This window comes from Nicotiana tabacum, chromosome 6 (assembly GCF_000715075.1).
Source record: "Nicotiana tabacum cultivar K326 chromosome 6, ASM71507v2, whole genome shotgun sequence".
Classification (NCBI taxonomy): Eukaryota; Viridiplantae; Streptophyta; class Magnoliopsida; order Solanales; family Solanaceae; genus Nicotiana; species Nicotiana tabacum.
The window spans coordinates 150,163,523-150,186,842 of NC_134085.1; the positions used below are offsets into that span (position 1 = coordinate 150,163,523).

Genomic DNA, 23,320 nt, shown 5'->3' on the forward strand with positions numbered 1-23,320 from the left:
GTTACAAACTTTGAAGCCTTGCAAGCTACAATAAGGCCTTACAGTCTGGTGGTGCGTCCAAGAAAAGGGACGTAGGAGCCATCATGGTGGCACAGAGAACCAAATATCCCTTCAAATACCAAACCTACCCAAGGACTCCACTCACATATCAGCTTACTCCAAACTACCAAGCACCATCACCCTCTTACCAAACTCCACCACCCACTTATCAGCCATCTCCACCTCCCACATATCAGCCTATTTCGCCCAGCTACTCCTAACCCACACATATTTACGAAGCCTACAATACTCAACCATCTCACTATCAATCGCCTCCCACATGTCAAAACTTTTCTAGACCTCGAGCAAATTTTGACCGAAGACCTCTCAAACAGTATACCGCCATTGCTGAACCCATTGACCAATTGTACGAAAGGCTCAAAGTTGCTGGTTATGTCACCCCTATCCCTGCTATAATCTATGAGAACCCTTCAATGGGTTAACCCAAATAAATCGTATGCATACCATTTCGGCATGAAAGGACATACCATCGATGAATGTCGCTCCCTGAAAGACAAGATCCAGGCCCTAATTGATAACAAGATTATTGTGGTAAATGAGCATGCTCTGAATGTCCGCAATAATCCTTTGCCAGACCACAAGGGTGTAGGCGTTCACATAATTGAAATAGATGATGATTGGGACCCCAAGGGATCGATCGGTTTGATCACAGAAGGCGACGATCCAAAGAAGCCAATAGTCATCCTTAATCTGATTGTAGTCCAGATTCAGCCTTTTGGGGATGCCGAGGTAAATATGTCTATACCACTTGAGTTTGAAGCACCACCCTCGGAAAAGACGCCAGCACCAATTGAGGTCGAGTTTAGGTCTCCGGCAAACACACCTGTACCATTTGAAGTTGCGGTTTTACCTTCCAAAATACATGCTCCATTCGGAGTAAAGGTGCCCATTCCAGTAGCAATGTCGGCCGTAACACCATTCCATAAAAATGCCATACCTTGGGACTACACAGCTGAGGCAAAAAGAAAAAGGAAGGCCAAGTTCGGGGAAACCATTGTGGCACAGGGTATGACAAGAACCGGTAGAGTTTATACTTCAGAGCATTTAGCTAAGTCGAGTAAGCAGGCCTCTGGTCGGCCAGCCATCACTAAAACTGGGCCCGATGATCTCTGGAGAAATATACAAGCCAAGGAATACTCGGTCATTGATCAGCTGAACAAAATGTCGGCACAGATTTCTATCCTAGCTTTGCTACAGAGTTCCAATACACACAAGAATGCCTTGTTAAAGGTGCTGAGTGAGGCATATGTACCGAGCAACATCACCGGAGGAGAGATGGCAAACATGGTAGGGCAGGTATTGGAAAGTCACAAGATCACTTTTCATGAAGATGAGCTGTCGCTAGAAGGGTTGAGTCACAACAAGGCATTGCACATCACCGTGCAATGCGAAGACTATTTTATCACCAGAATCTTAATTGATGGAGGGTCCAGCCTCAACATTTGTCCGTTGGTAACACTCAGAACGTTGGGAAAGGGGTTGCATGAGATCAAGGATGGGGCCATCAACGTCAAAGCTTTCGACGGTTCCCAAAGGTCCACCATTGGGGAAATCAACCTGTGTTTGCAAATGGGGCCAACTTGGTTCAATGTTGATTTTCAAGTGATAGACGTACCGGCATCTTATAATTTGTTGTTGGTACGACCGTAGATTCATGCCGCTAGGGTTGTAGCATCAACGCTGCATCAGGCAGTGAAGTTTGAGTAGAACCACCAAGAGGTGACCATTCACGGCGATGGTAGAAATCCTGTATACAGTCACCAGACCGTCCCAGCGATCAGAGGTAGAAGAAAGATAAGCAGGGAGACCTATCACCACATCGAGCGAGTCAATGTCGTTGACAAGGATAAGCGGTGGGACAACAAAATTGAAAGCATATTGAACTGGAGCGGATATGAACCTGGCAAGGGACTTGGCAAGAACCTCCAAGGAATTGCTAAGCCTATCAAACTAAAGAAACATGGTACCACCTTTGGTCTGGGATATGAGTACACTTGGGAGGAGTTCAACAATTGGTCGCCACCATGGCGCGGTCCTTACTATCCGTTTAAGCAGCCAATACCATGCTTGGAGCAGACTTTCCAGCCAGCCGATGTTATTTATGGGAAAGAAGAAGAGGAAGCACTGGCAGCAGTGAGGAATTGTTCCTAGAAGACGATGATATGGATTGTTGTGTTGTTTTCGAGGAGTAGGGGGAGGAAGGCCCTTCCATACGGACAGTAAGCAAAAGAGCATGCCTCAATAACTGGACCATCAGAACCACCAAAGCCCGGAAAGCCTTGGGGTAGCAAGGCTGAACAAAGCATCATGCACTATCTTTTATTTTACTAGTTGACTTTCCTTTCGCATTTAAATTTTCGCAATAAGATCTTCAAATATTCAAAAACAGCTATGGAATTTATGAAAGCATTTCGGCTTCCTTATAAATCTTACTCTTATTATTTTTTTCTCATTACTTTATTTATACGACATTACTATTACTTATCTTGATGAACCATTGATTGTGACCTGCAACAAGACAACGCAACAAACAGACATAGATTCAGAGAAAGATGATATACCGGAAGAGATTGTTAAAGTAGTTGAGAATTTTGAGAACAGACCCAAGTCCAATCTGGACGAGACTGAGATTGTTAACCTGCGAGATGCAGAAAATATCAAAGAAACACGAATCAACATTCATTTGTCACCATCAGAAAAGGAAGAATACACAGAATTTCTAAAGGAGTATGAGGACATATTCGCTTGGTCGTACGACGACATGACTGGTCTGAGTACATCTATTGTGGCACACAAACTACCAACTGATTCGACATGTTCGCTGGTAAAGCAAAAACTCAGGAAGTTTAAGCCTGATATGAGTTTGAAAATCAAAGAAGAAGTCACTAAGCAGGTCAAAGCCAAGGTTCTCAGGGTAGTAGAATATCCGACGTGGTTAGCCAACATTGTGCCGGTACCAAAGAAGGACAGGAAGTTCAGAGTCTGTGTCGACTACCGAGATCTCAACCAGGCAGTCCGAAAGACGACTTCCCCTTACCGAACATACACATCCTGATTGACAATTGCGCCAAGCATAAGTTGCAGTCATTCGTGGATTGTTTTGCTGGATATCATCGGATCTAGATGGATAAAGAAGATTCTGAGAAAACGGCTTTCATTACGCCGCGGGGGATGTACTGCTACAAGATAATGCCATTCGGGTTAAAGAATGTAGGGTACACCTACATGAGGGCCATGACTACCATTTTCCATGATATGATACACAAGAAGATCGAAGTAAATGTAGATGATGCCATCATCAAGTCCAAGAAAGCCACTGATCACATGAAAGATTTGAGAAAGTTCTTCAATAGACTGAGAAGGTACAACCTGAAACTGAATCCCGCAAAATGTGCATTCGGGGTTCCTGCCGGAAAATTACTTGGGTTCATTATAAGTCGCCAAGGAATAGAACTGGATCCATCAAAGGTCAAAGCTATTCAAGAGTTGACACCACCAAAGAACAAGAATGACGTAATGAGTTTCGTAGGGAGACTCAACTACATCAGCCGGATCATAGCTCAATCTACAATTATCTACGAGCCAATCTTTAAGATATTGAAGAAGGACGCTGCTACCAAATGGACCGATGACTGCCAAAAAGCTTTCGACAGAATCAAAGAATACCTATCAACACCACCAGTTTTGGTCCCGCCCGAGCTAGGTAGACCTCTATTACTCTACCTTGCAGTGTTGGATGGAGCTTTCGGTTGTGTTCTAGGGCAACATGACGAAACGGGGAGGAAGGAGCAGGCCATCTACTATCTTAGTAAGAAGTTCACCCCGTACGGAGCTCGGTATTCTCTGTTAAGTGCACCTGTTGTGCTTTGACTTGGGTAGCTCAGAAGTTGAGGCACTACTTCTGTGCCTATACCACATTTCTCATATCAAGGATGGATCTTTTGAAGTACATCTTTCAGAAGTCCATGCCTACTGGCAAGCTAGCCAAGTGGCAAATCCTGTTGAGTGAATTTGACATTGTCTACGTCACTCAGAAAGCGATCAAAGGACAGGCATTGGTAGATCACCTTGCCGAGAATCCCGTGGACAAATAATACGAACCCCTAAAGACGTATTTTCCTAACGAGGAGGTATCATTCATAGGAGAAAACATTGCAGAATCCTATGATGGTTGGAGAATGTTTTTCGATTGAGCAACAAATTTCAAAGGAGTTGGCATAGGAGCAGTCCTAGTGTCAGAAACCAGTTAGCATTATCCGGTGTCTGCCAAACTCAGGTTCCCATGCACCAACAACATGGCCGAATATGAAGCCTGCATCTTAGGTCTCAAGATGGCCATTGACATGAACATCCAAGAGTTGCTAGTAATTGGGGATTCAGACTTGCTCATACATCAGGTCCGAGAAGAATGGGCAACCAAAAACTCCAAGATACTCCCTTATCTGCATCATGTACAGGAGTTGAGAAAGAGATTCACAAAGACAGAATTCCAACATGTTCCCAGAGTCCAGAATGAGTTCGCCGATGCATTGGCTACCCTATCATCCATGATACTACATCCAAACAAGAACTTCATTGATCCCATTCTATAAAAGGTCCATGATCAGCCAGCCTACTGTGCCCATGTCGAAGAAGAAGCAGACAGAAAACCTTTGTTCCATGATATCAAGGAATATTTGGCAAAAAGAGAATACCCAGAGCTTGCAAACACCACTCAAAAATGCACACTCCGAAGATTGTCTGACAACTTCTTTCACAGCGGAGGAATCATGTATAGGAGGACTCCGGATTTGGGATTACTAAGGTGTGTCGACCCAAAGGAAGCATCCAAGTTACTAAAGGAAATTCACGCGGGGACCTACGGTCCGCATATGAATGGCTTCGTCTTAGCAAAGAAGATATTCCGAGCTGGTTACTTTTGGATGACTATGGAAACGGACTGCATCCAGTATTTCCAGAAATGCCACCGCTGCCAAATACATGCAGACATTATAAAGGTACCTCCAAATGAGCTTAATGCAACGAGCTCACCATGGCCCTTCGCCGCTTGGGGAATGGATGTTATCGGACCAATCGAACCTGCCGCTTCCAACGAGCATAGGTTTATCCTAGTAGCAATTAACTATTTCACCAAATGGGTCGAAGCAGTATCTTACAGAGCAGTAACTAAGAAAGTTGTGGTAGACTTTGTTCGCGACCGCATCGTTTGTCGATTCGGGATTCCGGAGTCAATCATCACTGATAATGGTTCCAACCTCAACAGTGACTTGATGAAAGCCATGTGCAAAACCTTCAAGATCAGACACAAGAATTCTACACAACGGAGCAGTAGAAGCCGCCAATAAGAATATCAAGAAGATATTGAGGAAAATGATAGAGAAGCATAAAAGGTGGCACGAGAAGTTACGTTTGTTTTACTGGGATATCGCACCATAGTCCGCACATCAACCGGGGCAACCCCCTATATGCTGGTTTACGGTACAAAGGCAGTCATTCATGTCGAAGTGGAAATTCCCTCCCTAAGCATCATACAGGAAGCTGAGCTCGATGATGCAGAGTGGGTGAAGAGTCGTTACGAGCAGTTGGCTCTTATCGATGGAAAGAGAATGAATGTCGTTTTCCATGGTCAGCTTTATCAGAACATAATGTCTAGAGTCTTCAATAAAAGAGTCAAGCCGAGACAGTTCACACCGGGGCAGCGGGTGTTAAAGAAAAATTTTCCGCATCAAGATGAAGCCAAGGGGAAATTCTCTCCCAACTGGCTGGGTTCGTACATGGTTCACTGGGTTCTAACGGGAGGAGCCCTCATACTTGCAGAAATGGATGGAGAAGTTTGACCGAAGCCGATCAATTCAGATGTAGTCAAACGTTACTATGTGTAATCTTTATGCTTTCCTCATATGATGTAAATTGAACTACGTCTAACCTGATTCCCGTTTAAGAGGGGATACGTAGGCAGCCCTATGGGTTCAGTCACAATTCAATAAAATTTTCATTTCCCCCTGCGATTGGAAACTGGGGCAGAATTTTGAGAAGGACCCTCAAAATTCCGAAGTCGATTTCAGCCAATTATCGCTAGCAACAATCAGAAGCACCAACCCAGTAAACTGGGGTAGAATTTTGAGGAGGACCCTCAAAATTCCATAACAAGGAAGGTTGCAATGTCTTGGACCACGTCGCGGTCATCGGTTCATTTAAAGAAAACTATTCTTAATTATGTATTTATTGTTACATTTTCTTCACTAAATCATGCATGTTTATTTCTGAAATTGCTCTATTTAGCAACGCTACCCCAATGATACGTACAGTATCACCAGATCAAAGCCGATCAGGTCAAGCAGAGCCAGCGGGGATATGAACTAACCTCCCCCTTTACAAAACTCACGATTTTTCTTTGGATGCAGGCACCCGAGTCGCAAAAATCATCAAATACATTATACACTCATATTGATCAGGAATACAACTCTCAGAACCGTCACACCTACTCACAATTGCTATCCGCACACGATATCCCCAGCGGCCACAATATCACATCAACTAAGAAAACTCTATTACCATTTATCTCTTGTATAAGGCTACCATTCTGCCTTCCGAGGTTAAGCTCTACCTCCATCTGCATTCTCTGTATTGCATAAGACTACCATTCTGCCTTTCGAGGTTAAGCTCTACCTCTATCTGCATTCTCTGCATTGTATGAGGCTACCATTCTGCCTTCCGAGACGAAGCATTGTCTCCATCTGCATTTCCTGCATTGCATAAGGCTACCATTATGCCTTCCGAGACTAAGCACTGTCTCCATCTGCATTTCTTGCATTGTATAAGGCTACTATTCTGCCTTCCGAAACTAAGTACTGTCTCCATATGCATTTCCTGCATTGCATAAGGCTATTATTCTGCCTTCCGAGACTAAGCATTGTCTCCATCTGCATTTCCTGCATTATACAAGGCTACTATTCTACCTTCCGAGACTAAGCATTGTCTTCATCTTCATTTCCTGCATTGCATGGCTGAAAGATCGCCGCTTTATTTCACACTTGCATGGCTGAAATACCGTCACTTTATTTTACACTTGCATGGCTGAAATACCGCCGCTTTATTTTACACTTGCATGGCTGAAATATCACCGCTTTATTTTACATTTGCATGGCTGAAAGATCGCCACTTATTGCATTTCATAGGCTGAAAGATCTCCACCTACTGCATTCCATGGGCTGAAAGATCGTCAAAATTGTGCAAAGGCGTCATTGTTCGGAGGCACCATTTTTATAGCCCGAGAACGTCATGCCATGGCCTGAGGACCCCCTTTTAATCTCTTGCATATCATTATTCAAAGGCATCATAGTTCGGAGGCATCATTCTCATAGCCCGAGAGCATCATTTCATGGCCTGCGAATCCTTTATTATACGCTTCATGGCCCAGGACGTCATGGTCTGAGGACATCATCCTAACCGTCCAAAGACAGCATTCATGGTCCGACGGGAAATTGCATCATGTTTAAATTTACGCACAATATACGCTTGTATTGCTTATTTGTAGGTAAACCAGCGAGCAACAACCATCTCGGTAGGAGCAATTCCGCTCCAGTTCCCGCAGCCCTATTAGACCTTAACCATTCATCCCGACTTGAATATTGCGGCCGTTCTTGAAAGGTCTCCATCGACATATTCCGCCGACGGATCCTAAACTACATATGGCCTGATTCCTGTAAGACAGGGATATGTAGGCAGCTCAGAAGCCATGCACGGCCAAACCTTTTCAAACCTCCTTTGTTCGGTCAAAATTTGCCATCATATCTTTACCCGACAACTCTTCCATCCTTCCCGGGTAAAGAGGGACAACTGTTGATACCTAATTTTTTCCTGTATTTTTTATATGCAAAATACCTTTCAAAATAGCATGTATATACATATATAAGTATTTCCCAAGGTCCTATTATTTTTCTCAATTTTTTAAAGATTTTAAAATCAACTTTTATTGCCTTATTTTATCAAGAAAAACCCAATAATGTTCCCAAAACTGGCATTTTTGGTAATTCATTTATTGTATTCTCATATTTATACCAAAATATAGCTAGTATAATTTTTGCACATTTTTACAATTTTATTTAGTATTTTTAAAAAGCTAAATTGCGTATAATTGCAGTATTAGCCTACTTTAAGATTTAATTGCGTTTATAATTACAAAATTGGCTCCAGTATTTTTAGTCTAATATTTATATATTATTAATTAATTTAGTACCTTTAATTCATTTCCAAAAATTATTTTACTATTTTTTTATAAAATAAATAAGAGAAAATGGCTATTCAAATGTTAGCCCGTTTTTATTTCGATTTTGGCCATATTTGGCACCTCTAATCCAACCCAATTTCAATTTCAATTGCCCAGCCCAATTCCAAAATTACCCGACCCACGACCTTTAAAAATAACCCACCCGGCCCCCTTTAAATCCCAGCCGTTGATCTGTTAGATCAACGGCTCACGTTCTCCCTTTCCTTTTTAATTTATCAACACCCCCAACCCTAATCATTTTGTCACCGGTATCCGCCTTTGAACCGCCCCTCCCCATTCTCTCAAACTCTCTCAAAGCTTCTCAAACCCTAGCCGCCTCCCACCAATTCCACCCTAAAGCCACCGGAATCCATGGCTTCGAAGGACATCGGAGTCCTACACCGACCTCCTATGACTCCCACACGCTTGATTTTTGAAGATTTAAGGCCTGACCATGAAGAAGCTTGGTCCAGGCTTCGTTTGATTCAAGATCTATGGCCATCTCCGGCCTGCTCCGGCGAGCCATGCCTGCTTCGAGCCTAGTTTTGACTTCTCCGGCTCAGATCAATGGCTTTTCCAAGCCTTTCTCACTACTGGGGTTCTTCTGAAACCCTAACCCTTCAAGGTTTTTCTGATCTCCTTAGATCTGTTCCAGATCCATGTTTTCCTTAAGTTTTTAAAACAATTTTTCTGACATTTCTTTCAAAAATTACTTTCAAAATCATCTCTTTTCCGGCCTAGGGTTTTTTCTGAAAGTATTTAAATGTTTCTCTAACTTTCTTTTTCTTTTTGTGTGTATTTTCCTCTAATGTGTTCTTGTATGCTTCTTCTACGGTGTTCTTGTATACTTCTTCTACCGTATTTTCCTATACTGTGTTCTCGTATGCTTTTTCTATTGTATTTTCCTCTACTGTATTCTTGTGTGTTTTTCCTACTGTATTTTCCATTATTATGTTCTTAAGTGTTCTTATTAAGTTCCACCTACTGAGTTCTGGTTAAGTTTCTTCTAAGAAAAAAAAACTTCTTAATATGCTTCTCCTACTGTTCTTATCAATTTTCCCATTATATTTCGAATTAGTTTCTTCTACTCTGTTTTCTTTGAGCTCTTCTACTGTGTTTTGCATGCTACTTTTCTATCATGTTTCTCATGAGTTTCTGTTGCTAAAAGAAACATGTTAGAAGTTTCAGTTCTTTTTGAGACCTCTGAACCTGTTTCGATTTAACTACTTGCCCTCTCATCTTTGCACTCGATTAATGGTGGAAACCCTGGAATTTGGGGGTTCTTCCAAGTTCGGCTATGTATTTGCTCGAACTAGAGTTTTATTTCAAAAAATCCTAACTCTTTTAGACCAATTTTGAGTCTCTGGACTGAGTTTGGACATCCTTGTTTTCACATGATTCTGACCTTTTACTAAACTCTTCTAAGACCTTTTGCATTGGAACTTTTGTATGCTACTGGATGCTATTTCTGTTCTGCATTACTGACTTATGTGACAACCATTACCTACTGATTTTTGCAAAGGCATGACATCTTCTTTCAACTCAACATGTTTGTATGCTTTATATATATGAAGAAATTCCCTCTAAAGTGTCTTTCAAAGTTGTGATCAGTTCAGACTTCCTTTTGAGCAGGTCTGATTGATTTGGTTTCCATTGTTTGCTGATTTTCTTGTGATTCGACATAAGTTAAAAAACCTTTTCTCATCTTTTCTGACTCGGTTCATTCATGGACCAGTAATTGCAAAATCTCAGACCCTTTGATTTACTAGCTACTAATTGATTTTCTTACCTTATTTGTACAACCGTGTATTTCAAATTCTGTCCTTAAATAACTCTCTTATGTATTTACCCCTAATTGCCTACTTTTCACAAAGTGCTTAGCTAATTTCTTTTCTTAAATAGATCTTACCCGTTTGAATCTGAATTCCTTGATTAAAGGAAGTCTTGTGTTATTGATTCTTAATTGATATTCAGTTCCTTAACTGTTTTCTTACCTTATTTCCGCTTGATTTTCACACTATAAAGGAACGACTTTTTCACAAACTCAAGACAATTCACAGTCTTCTTGACTCACACTTACACAATAATATTCTCTCTTCTTGTCTGCACTGTGGCCTATTTACAAGACCTACTATTTTTCTCTACTTGTTTCTTTGAAACTGGTATGTCCTGATTTAAGCTTTAGCATCACAACAATGTGTTTATTTATAGTTTGTGTATCTATGCCTACTTACTGTTTATGTAGAGCTCAATATTTCAATTAGCATGCTGATCTCTTTCTGTTTTGTTTCTGCTATGAATCCCATTCCCTATACCCCTATGTGTACTTATTTGTAGCTGTTTCCTTTCCCTTTTCCCTCTTTCAGAATTCTGTTTTTGCACTTGCACTCTCTCTTACTCTTTAAATTCTGCCCCCCTCTTGTGAGCCTTGCCTTGGGACCTTGAGTTCCCTCTGAACTTGGACACTTGAGGGCTGACCTTTCCACACTGCACCCGTCCAAATTTGGTAATACATTTGGGTGTGAGTATTGCTCGGAGTCCCCTTTTAGGCTCTTAGGGAACTTTAACACATCCCCTTTGAGTTGGTTTACCTCATATTTCAAACATGAAGTCTGAATCAGGCTCTCCTTGGATGTACCTTTTAATCTCTGATGTATTTTTTTACTTCATTCTGGGCTGTAATAATTTGTAATAAACTCTTGGGGATGGTTAGTAAAAAGGACGGGTAACTATATATGCAAAGGGTAGATATCTTGCCTATAGGTACTTCTGAAATTCTGCATTCTCACATAGATATCCTGCCTATAGGTATTTCTTCACATAGATATCATGCCTGATTTCTGCATTTCTCACATAGATATCATGTCTATAGGAATTCTGCATTCTCTCATATAGAAATCATGTCCATAAGTATCGGGAAATTTGAATTCTGTATATAGAAATATGCCTCTAGGTCCTTCTGAATCTTGTTTATCCATTCCTCATCAGGCAATCAGGTTTATAGGTCTTAATCAATCAATTGCAATTAGATATCATGTTCATAAGCTTTAAATAAAATTCAGCACCTAGATATCATGCTTATAGGGTTTCTGCATTTTACCATGTCTGTTAAAAGGGGTTTAAAATCAACACGCATAGAAAGCGTGCCTGTAGGAGTTAATACTCAAGTCTGAATCACTTCACTCGCTTATAAGTCTAAAACCAATAATAATGACGTACCATTTGCAGAACCTATAACCTTTTGCAAAGATTTGCTTTTCTTTAATGACTGGTGACTTCTCTTAAATCAATATGTATTCAGTTTACTTCATTGTTTCTGAAATCAATAGATATCATGCCTATAGGATCATCGTCCAACACCTAGGCAAGTTTTAGGGCTAAAATTATAAATGGAATTAGATTTTATTGGCTGCAACCAGCAGGCATGCCTGATTCGGGCTTCTTATCTGAACTATGTAATAAATCAATCTGCCTCAACCTTTAAGTTTTAATCAGACCCTAAACAGTATGTGCAAGACATGCTAAATTATGTGTTTCTCTGTCAAAGGAGGTATATCTGAGCCTTTTACTTGTTATGTGCCTCCCCCAACTTGCTATATGTGTTTTGTATGTCGTCTTAGAATTCTGCCTTTGAAACTACAAATAAGCCTAATATCCCACTCTTTTAGGATTAGTAGTCTCAAATACCTCTGGGACTGATAGGATTGGGACGGGTAATAGCATGCAATAAGTAAACGAGACCATTCCGCGCTTTAATACCTTAACGGAGTGGGAAAGGATAGATATGGATATGATGACCACGCGATAACATCACGTGTAGCCCCTCACTGAGGAGTAATTACCGGATGTTGTGTGGGGTGATCCATATTATTAATAAACCTAGGACTCCCCTTTCTCTTTGTTTCTTTGTTTCTTCTAAAGATTTCAAACTCTTTTTTTAAGAAAAATCAGCTTTCTTTTAGTTCTTTCCAACTTTATTTGTTTGTAAACCCTTATGTGAAAATCCCTTCTCATTTGAAGCTTTATTTGTTTACGTGTTATTTGCACCTAAGTTCATAACATAGTCTGGCCGGGAATCACACTAGTGGATCCTGAGGGGTGTCTAACACCTTCCCCTTGGGATAATTTCAAGCCCTTACCCAATATGTGGTTACCCAAAACAAACCCTTTCCTAGTGTCCTAATGCACTTTAATCATTAGGTGGCGACTCTTCAAATTCAAACCCTATTCCCAAAAGGGAACGAGTTGTCCTCCCAAATGTCATAAACCCGATTTCGCGAGAAAAAGGGGGCGCGACAGTCGTACCCTTATTTTGGCTTTCTTGATAACACTTCTTCAACCAAATGAGATAAGGTAGTTATTACTTTAAATGTTTCCACCTTTCAAAGTGACTTAAGAGTCATCAAATAGAACATATATTGCTGCCACGTTAAAGTTTCATAGGCTTATCCAAAGATTTTGACTAATTACCCACCAATTTTCTAATCAACTTGTTAATCTCTCATTAACAAATAATTACCCAATTATTCACATAATTAGGAATTATCTCAAATTACTTAAAATACTACTCACTTTTAACACACTTTGTACACCTTACTATTATGATCATGTGGTACCTTATATGGCACTAGTCTATAAATACCGGGTATTATAGCCCGGACCGTATTTTATCTCAAATTGTCAAACTTCGAAGAAACTCATTTTCTTCGATTTGCTTACCCTCTCATCTTCACGAATTTACTTATCCCTTATTTGAAATAGCATAATACTTATAATCCCAAAATAATCTCATTCCCGAGCTTACTTCAATTAACGTATGACGAAATTTTAACGTACAAAAATACAAGATGTAACATCTCATTTCCGAGCTTTCATCAATTTATTTATGGAGTACTTTCACGTACAAAAAATATGGGGTGTACAACCTCCCCTTCCCCAATTTCTTTCTCCCTCCAATTTCTTCCCTCCCCCCCCCCCCTCCCCTTTCCTTTCTCTTCCTTGCAATTTTGAACAATTCCTTGGCCAGTCTTCATTTCTCCACAACCTAATCATTTTGGTTGGTTTATCTTATTTTTTCAGTTGACGACAAAGGTATGGTGGTGACAGTATTTCCGGCGATCTTCTTTGGCCGGTTGAGACTACAAAATTACTGAAAACTTTCAAGAGTGGGAAGTAATAGGTTCTCAAGGAGGCCTGTTAGTTTTGATTTTGACGAGTGTCGTCGAGATGCCATTTTTTTCGATAAAAAACTTGTTGGAATGGTTTTGATATTTTTTGAGAAGCTTTGATGACTTGTTTGGACTAATTTCTAAATAGAAGTTTGGTTAAGGTATGAATTAGGATCATATTTGAGTTTTTACGATTGAAAATAGTGGCTGGGCAAGGAAATTTTGGTGGAGCTATGGAGGAGAAGAAAGGAAAGAGAACAAAAATTAAAATTGTGGTAAATTGGTTTTAAAAAGGATGGGACCCAGATATTACAAATGTCAAACAATAAATGGTCTTAGTATTTGACGTGGTATTCATGTCAGGTAATTGAGATACACACTCCGAGGGAGGGGTTTATTATAAGTATTTTTATCGAGTTGGGGTGCTAAAAAAGGAAAATCGAAAGTTCATGCATCGACTTTAAAATTCGGTGCAAGTTTAAGTGGCCTAGATAGTAATACCTAACATTGGTTTCCCTAAAATATATATTTCGAAAAAGCATTAATTACTATTATTTTGTTATTGCTGTTGTTTCTCTTTTTATGGCTCATTTACTATTGTAGTTTTTTTCACTATTGCTGAATTTTTTATTTTTTTTTAACTTTTTTAAAGCAAAATGGTCTATCGGAATATAGGTTCTCTTTTTTCACAAGGTAGGGGTAAGATCTGCGTACACAATACCCTCCACAACTCTCATTTATGGGATTATATTACACTGGGATTAGGGGTGTATAAAGAAAACCGATAAATCACACCAAACCGATAATCCAAGTCAAATCGGGAAAAAAAATTCGATTATGGTTTGGTTTGACTTGGTTTGATATTGGAAAAAAACCCCACCACAATTGTTTTGGTTTGGTTTTAACTAAAAAAAGTCAAACCGAAACTAAACCAACCCGATAGTACATTTATACAAGTTTTAAAATATTTTATACATATAAATATTTATTGTAATGTAATTTATAAAAAATTCTTAAACCTTTTCACAATTTCATCTTTTAATGTATTATTTCAAGTTTGGACTTAACATTCTTGAATGATAATAAATTTTATAGCCCATAAATGTAGTAACTCAAACAAAGTTAAAATCAATATTATCAACACTAGGAATGACGATAGTGTTGGATATCTATTTTTTAGTTTACATTGGTTTATAATAAAAATGCATAACTTAGTTTATTTTTTCTTTAGTGCTTAGTTATGTAATTAATAATACTTATTAGCTATACTTATTTTAGCATGACATATATAGTGTATTTAGATTATGTTAATTTTTATTATGGCTTATTGATTAACAATATTTGCTTTATGCAATTTTATTATCTTTGTTATTGAATATTTTGGTATAATGCTATGACTTATCTCATATTATTGTGTTATTTTATTGAAAAATACAATATATAGTTGTATCTTAATAGGACTAAAGAAATATTTGGAGCACAAGTTATATATTTTGTGCTATAAAGACTTTACCGGAAGAAAATTCAAAAACTCAAAAAAAATCGAGATTGAAAAACCCGACTTTGTTGGTTTGGTTTATAGATTTAAAACCTCGACACCATTGGTTTGCATTAATAATTGAAAAATTCGAACTAACCGGACCTATGTACACCTCTAACTAGGATTATTGTTGTTGTTGTATTACAAAAATTACTTTTTAAAATAAGCATTTTTGAAGTTTGATGGCTATTGTCTAATGTATGAGATCAAGAAGTGGTGTAATATCTTCTTAGCTGCTATATGAAGAATGAAGAGGGAAACAAGTCATCAGTGATTGCCCAAGGTAATCCACCATATGGGATTTCCTTTTGGCTTTTAGCCTTTTTTCACTTTAGAAATACAGATAGCTATTGAGAATTGACAAGCGGACGGTGGAAACACTAGGTGTAGTCATTTTCAATCTTTTTCTTCCCTCCCCACTACTTCTAATTAATCTTATGACTGCTATATAAAATTTAAGCAGTCCGGTAGAGTTTCGTTTCTTTATTTTTCTTGTTGAGGAAGAGGCTACTCTTACGATTTTGTTTGGTTCACATATTAGTTATAATGGGGTATAATGTATTGATTATTTTTCAGTAACTAATAATAAAAGGGGCTGTTTGGTTTAGGTAATACATAATTTCCTACGTAACTTAATGTGGATATTATTTAATATCGCCAACTAAATATTATATTATTTATGCATAAATTATTTTTTTTATGCATCTAACCAAACATTGTATTAATTGCATAATTGTATACAACTTTGTTTGTGTTTTTCTCTCTTATAAAGAATCACTGATTTTCCGGTCAGCACCCGCCATCCTAGATATTCTTTATGCCTTCCAGTGCCTTTTCAGTTTCTTACATTAATATGGCTAAAGCCTAAAAGTAGGTGGGAGCAAATGCAATGATATTTTTAACTTTAAGCCTAGAAATTGTTTTATTATTGAAATTTTTGCTCTTAATGTACTTTTATTGTTTTTTAGTGAAATTATACTGGGTATATTATTATTGTATCGTTTGGAAAAGTAAAATTTGATTGTAGACCAATGGTTGCTGCTAAGATCTTTACTCCAAAGTTAAGACTTAAGAGTATTAAAGGTGTGACAAGCCCCAAAGTTTGCTTCTCTTTAAAAAGATTCTCCGCCATGTTTTCGTGCTATATGTTGGGGCTCAATGATCGTATGTGGAGTGTGACAATCACTCTTTTCTTTTCATATCTTACCAATTCGATAAAAATGGTTCTATATTTTTTCTTCAATCTTCTTCTTTCTTTTTATCTCCTAAGTTAGCAGCTGCTTTTCACTTTGTAATTATTTCCAGTTATACAAGGAGAGTGGTGCCACTTTAACAGTTGTCATCTCGTAATCAGGAGGTCATACAATAGATTCAATGTGGTCCAATCTCTTTTCCTATTTGGTATTATGCTCTTCTATCTAAACGTGTGTTCTTTATTTTGGCTTCATTCGACACACATGATTGAGATATAAGGCGTCGTTTGACAAATAGGACACGAATAATAATTCCGAGATAAAATTTGGAATTAACTTTTATCTCATATTTGGTTTAGTGTATTAGCTAATCTCAAGATTAATTTTACACTAAAATAGTGGGATTAGTTATCTCATATAGAAGGTGGGATATCCTATATCCACCATTGTACCAAACGACTCCATGGATAAGCAAAAATAATCTTGTGATAAAATTTTAGTACCGTTTTTATCCCTTGTTTGGTTACTAATTCTGGGATAAGTCATCCCAGGATTAAAAATAGTATTGAGATAAATATACCTATCAGAGAGTGGAATAGTAATTTCTGGATAAGTTATTCCAGGATAAAGATAATGCATTAAAATTGACAATCTCAGGATTAATACAACATACCAAATAATGAAGAAGAAATAATATCAAAAGTCACATCATAACTAATCTCAGCATAATTAGTGTTTCAGCAATCAGCAACTTCAGTAGTTGTTGCAACCGCAATACACAATGCTACAATCAGGCTGAACATTGCAGCAGTCAAAATGCTCAGTCGAATACAAAGAGGATTGTTACTAAGCTACATCTTTCATTAGCTAAATATTTACATGTCCTGCTTCCTCTATATGCTTCCACCTCTACCTTTATATACCAGCATGGAACAGCTAGAGGGTAACAAGAGGAAACTAAGATATGAACCACATTATGCTCGAAAGCCAGAGTAGGTCTTCATTGATGCAGACATCCACTTTGAATCAACTGGAAGATACAGGCATCAGACACCACTTTACCAAATACTCGGAAGGAGCGGGCACCTTTTGTACTATAATATTTAGCGTCCCTATGTGTACCTCAAGATGGTATTATAATCTTCATCAGAGTTCAGTTGGAACCAAGCATAAGTCTCTCCAGTCGAGAACTCAGGCAGCAGTTTGAGAATCTTGTAGTCTGGCTACATTCCTCAGGCCTTTTCTACTTAAAATTTCAATTCAAGGCAATCAACATCCAAGAAACTATCGGGACAATTGACAGCATAACATTCTTACAGGTGAAAATACCACAGTGAGTTTGGCATGATCAGAAAGTGAATAATCTTCAGGCCATGTTCCTTTCTCAACCTCTGTAGGGAAGAGAACTGCATTCTTGACACTAAAACCAATTGTTTCTTCGGTATCACTAACAACGTCGTCGTCCGATGCCTCATCGCTTATTCCATCTCTTTGCTCTGACCATGTAGGATTCCATACCCGCTGCTGCTATTTGATTACAGATATATCAATTAATTGTCAGTTTTTGCAAGTTGTTGGTTATATATAAATAATGTTCCTACATGAAGATAAATGACTGCCAAAATCTAGTGCGAAAGAAAGCTAAGCAAATGTAGACTAGCCTAATGCTAAAACTAATACTAGGTACAGCGATAAAACAAATACAGTAACTAGTAGGATGATCATGCTCTTAAATCAACCACGAGATCAGCTAAAGCACCTTCAAGCTGACAGTAACCAGTCTCATTGCAGTTTTACAATAAACCACCTTGTGAATTATGTAGATAGATATACAGATAAGAAATAACTCGAGCACAAAAACAATAAGTAGAATCTCTAAGGCATTAAGCATCAATACCTGAAATTCACTGTAATCAAGAACTCCATTTCCATCAATGTCTGCTTGCAACCACAAATCCTTTATTTCCTCAGCACTCAGCCCATAGCAATGTCCAATCAGATTAAGCTGTGGGGTCAGGGTACAAACGTTTAGCATCATTTCACAAATTGAATGGTGATAGAGATAACAGAAAACCCTTGGGAGGTTCAATCCATTTCTCTCCACATGTGCGCAACACCTACAAAAAGTAGAGAGATGTTTGAATTCATGACTTAAAAGTACCTGACGAAGCGCTTCACAAAACCCAGCATACGTAATGTAATCACCATCGCTGTCAGCTTTGAGAAAAGCAAACGCATCATTCTCAGTCAACGAAGCTCGGCGAAGTTGATACTGAAATTGAAGGAATAGTTAGATCAGTACCTTCTACACAACAAATAATCAGAGCATATAAAACGGAGATATTTCATTCATTTACTATAGAAAGAGTGAAATTAACGTGAGATTAGACAGGATTGCGGCGTCAAAATACAAACAATTTAGATATCTAGGCTTGATGTTCCAAGATATTGGTTTGAGGGATAGAGAAGTTACACATAGAATCAAAATAGGATGGTTGAAACGAAGAGTATTGTTGAGGTGTTATGTGAAAAAGGATGCCTACCAAAGTCGAAAATAAGTTGCATAGAACAATATAAGACAAGCAATATTATATGGGAGTGAACGTTGGACCATTAAAGTCCCACATATTCACAAGATGAGTGTCGCAGAGATGCGGATGTTAAGGTAGATATGAGGTCGTACAAGATTAGGCAAAATAAAAAAATAATCAAAATTCGGTAAAACGTGCAAGTAGCACACATCGAGGATAAAATAAGAAAAGGTCGCTTGAGATGGTTCAGTCATGTTCTACAACAACCTCCAGATGCATCAGTCCATAGGTGTGAAACCGTAGTGAATCAAGGTGTGGGAACAAGGGTAGACCTAAATTGCATGGAAAGAAGTCATCTTGGAAGACGTATAATCTCTTGTGATCCATGCAAACCTAGTGAAAAATAGAGCACAATGGAAGAAAAGATCTACATAGGTGATACAAATTAGTTGGATGTGTGTTTCACTCATGTTTGTACATTTATTTTAAGTCTCATATTTCTAGAAGTCTTTTAGTCTTGTAAGAATTTTATATGCCACTAGAAAATTTAGAAAATCTCTAGTACTTTTCATTTTTTTTACTACTACTTTTTATGTTTAGTTTTTGGTAAAATATTGGTCCGAGATTTGCATAAATGGAGTGACACGGTCAGTGAGGATTCATATAGCCGATCTCAACTTGCTAAGGATTTGCATAGTAGTAGCTATTGTTGTACAATAGGGGGAAAAACAATAAGAGCATGCCACACACAAGTTCAGGTGCAAAATAAGGTGGACCGGGAACTAATCTATTTTACTTCCTGCACTCTTAGCTAATTACAGAACTCAGAGAAAACCACACATTAAAAGCCCTTCACCACAAAATTTCATATTAAATAGGAATGGACGTGTAGATATGCTATCATAGTGATGGTAAGCAAACAAAAAGATTTCAAAATTGGTAATTGTTCAGCAACATCATAGAGCAACAACTTTGAACAAAAGGAATCAGTATCAACTCTCAGCTTCCTATTCTGATCGAACTAGATTGTTTTTCAAACATGATTTCAAAATATCGTGAAAGATCCAGAAAGGAAGCTGCTAAATAAAATAAGAATATTATAATTACCTTGAACATGCCAAAAATTGCATTTCCCCAACTTGTTTTCAGCAATTTCCTGTAGCTATTTGGATTTAAAAGCCATATGAAATCCACACCACAGATGTTCCCACGGTGGTTACGGTGGCTCACCCACTGCATAATAGAAAAAAGGCATCAATATCAAAAGAAACTTGTAGTCGTGGGGGCCATGAGGAGAAAAAACAATGAAAGGTAAGTGACCTTGTGTGCATCAGCATCAGTGTATTGGTGAGCAGTATCATATGATGATACAAATCCTTGAGATCTGAGAAATTTGTAAACATGGCCACGCTTGCTTCCATTCCAATCACTTCAATATTAAAAAGTATACAACTAAAATTAGCAAAATCTACCAATAACGGAGATATCCAAAAGAGCAAACACAAAAAGGTTGTTGAACAATTACCCGCACAGTATAATTGGCAAGGGATTAAGCTTATTTTCTTTCTGATATGATTCCACGTATTGCAATATCTTGTAGACCTGTGCAGGTGCACCATGATACAGATGAAAGGTTAAAACAAGAAAAACGTATGAAAAAAATTTGCATTAGATTTTTCACACTGCTGCGAAGCAAGAGAACCATATAAAGACTGATGTACCTGCCGCAGACGTTCCAAGGACAAACTTGAATCGTGAGGAAACAAAAGGTGTGTGTTCACTATCAGCATTTCTTGACGAACGTTACTGTTTCGACATTGTGCATAAGGTGCAATTAGTTCAACATGCAATAGTTGAGCAACACGGTCTCCAAAATCATTGAAAAGCAACTCTCTGTGGGCTATAACCCTGAAGTAGTCCTTATGAACGGCAGTCAGCAGACCTGAATCAGGCAAGAAATGAAGCAATTCAAAAATGAATCGTTATGAATTAACATACCACCTAACACAGCTAAGACCTATGGCAATACTATCTACTCTCCATAGAGGTCAACAGAAATTTATATCAACCAATTAGAAAACTGCCTCTCTACTGAAAAGTATTGATTTATTTTCAGTGAGGAATCAGAGATAGCTACTGCTTTCTCTGAGGTAAAATCACTTGATATCATATCAAGTTTCCCTTCAGAACACAACAGACCTTAAGATGCTTTTCAATTTTTTTGCAAACTCATCATTCTGACTTGTCAATACATAATTGACAAGAATTTAAACTACAATATATTTCCTAAAAGAAGAAAAGCATTTTCATTTGTTTACTTTATCTGGAAAAGCAATTACAAAGTAGGAGAATGGACAGATTAACCAATCCCATTGACATTATTGTCAAGAAACAGGGAAGACAATCAATGCCACCAAACTTACAAGTTCCTTCAATTACACATTGAAGAAGGAACAGTTTTCTTATATTTTTTGTATTTGCACCTGATCTTTTAGAACTTCATTTCTTATATGTTGTTCCAATAGTTCAGCATAACCTTGGGGGAGAGGGTTCCTCAATCTCAAACGAAAAACGGCAGTCCAGTGCACAAAGCATCCCACGTTCACACACGGTACGGGAAGAAGGAAAAAGGGAGGAGGATTACCATCACCACGATTATTGGTTCGAGCAAGCTTGAAATTAATATATCCAGCATCTCCTAGCCTCTTGTCATATATACCAACAAGCTCTTCATTCCCAACCCAAAATTCCTATAACCAATATAAAAGAATCTTTAATATCGTCAAACACTTCACCTTTATTTTTAAGCAAAAAAAAATTGCATAAAGACCTATAGAGATCCAATTTCATACAACAAAAAAAGGTTAAAACTTTAAACCTGAAGACAAATAATGGAAGACCTTTCGTACAACAACCAATCCAATATCCTGTGATTCCTGCTCAACCAATTCGCCCTGTAATCGCTTTCTCTGCAACTTTGGTCCTAAAACAGACCCAAAAAGAAGAAAAATACTCGTTAACAGATCCTTAAACCTAACAACAGCAGACGAGAATGACAACAGAAACAGAAAAAAAAACTACCTCAAGATTGAGTCTTTTATAAATGGGTGCGAGAATATTAAAAGTGGTACAAGAAATTGAATTGGGTTCGGCAATAGCATAGCTTCCAATTCTTGAGACTCTTCCTTTCGTTGTTCCTCTATTCTTCCTTCCCATAATTCAAGAATAGGTAGTAATGGAACGTACAAATTTTATGACAAATAAACAGAAGATTTTTATGGAAAACTTTCAACCAATGCAGGCACAATGGGTTTAAATGAGTGAAAAAAGAAAGAAATTATTGGAGATTTTTAGAGAGATGAAAAAAGAGGGAATGGGTATTATCAACGGAGAGAAGTGGGGAAGCTGAAAGACAAATTTGGTTTTTATGGGTGCCAGTGAATGTTTCTCCTCCTCTGCTATTTTGGTTTTCTTTATATTTTTTTATTTTTCTTTATTTTTGATTTATGAAATAAAATACAATATATTCCGACCTTTTAAACTTGCAGGGTTATAAATGGAGGAGTTGTCTGATTTGCCTAGAATGTATTAACTTGGGTCCCACTTTGCAAATACTAAAACCGGCCAATTGAAAAATGAGAATAATTATAATTAAAAAAAAAAAATGAATGGAGGCAAAGTGCTCTCCCATTATGGAATATATTTTTTTCATCACTATTAATACGGAATAATATTGTGCAAATTGTTTGCTAGTCTCCCTTTGGTCCATGCACTTGGAAAAGTCTAAATATCTTGACTATTTGTGAAAAATGAAATAATCATAAAAATAGCATGTTTTGAGAATATCTCATTATGCTTTTATTTTTTTCGCAATTTGTTATCTTTTTAATTTTGTTTTTTTTCCTTTATTAAATTGAATTTATTCTTTTTCGGGTTTTAGAATTAGGAACCGAGCATCATTCTCTTGCAATATATTTGATATCAAGATTTTATGATAAAAATCTGAATTTTTTAAATTAAAATATTGCATTACCATTTACCAAGGTGCATTCCTCATGAACATATGATAAAACTAGAATTTGATTTTCCAAAGTTCTTTATTGTGCAAATGATACAACAAATGCCTCGACGTTTAGTTAACTCAATTACATCAAAAAACAGAATTTGCATAATTTTTGTTTCTTTACCCATTTTATACATGAGATCCTTTATGGCTTTATTATTTAAGTTTATTAATCAATTGACTTTCTTTATAATCCATACACATAAACGTACTGATAATCCTTATCTATGTATTACAAAAGTTCAAACCCCTAATAATGATTACTTTAGTCAGCCTAAGAAGTTAAAATCCATAACTAAACTTGTGTAGTATAATCACAAACCATCACAATCGCAAAGCTAACTTGCTCTCCTCATTCCAATCCACCCTCTTACTATTCAACTCCCTAACTGAAATATTAGGTATTTGTCATATTTTTGTTTATTTTCCACGCCTGCATTATATATAACATGTGCAACAATTTTACTTTTATTTCATAAATGTGTGTATAAAAGTC

The 23,320-nt window shown here is 37.7% G+C and overlaps 1 protein-coding gene across 2 annotated transcripts; it reads right to left on the minus strand.

The window, feature by feature from the left end:
• Positions 1 to 16,921: 16,921 nt before the first annotated feature.
• Positions 16,922 to 22,212, minus strand: LOC107791705 (putative calcium-binding protein At1g02270). 2 transcript variants are annotated; one of them, XM_016613821.2, is made up of 10 exons: positions 21,843 to 22,212; positions 21,640 to 21,744; positions 21,406 to 21,511; positions 20,483 to 20,703; positions 20,287 to 20,363; positions 20,082 to 20,190; positions 19,869 to 19,994; positions 18,392 to 18,502; positions 18,128 to 18,235; positions 16,922 to 17,754 (listed from the first exon to the last, which is right to left on the minus strand). In XM_016613821.2, the coding sequence occupies exons 1-10, from the start codon at positions 21,975 to 21,977 to the stop codon at positions 17,515 to 17,517; spliced, it is 1,338 nt and encodes a 445-aa protein (XP_016469307.1). In that variant the 5' UTR covers positions 21,978 to 22,212; the 3' UTR covers positions 16,922 to 17,514. The 2 variants fall into 2 exon arrangements, with proteins under 2 accessions (XP_016469307.1, XP_016469306.1); XM_016613820.2 differs by having other exon boundaries at positions 16,922 to 17,757.
• Between the last annotated feature and the right edge of the window lie 1,108 nt (positions 22,213 to 23,320).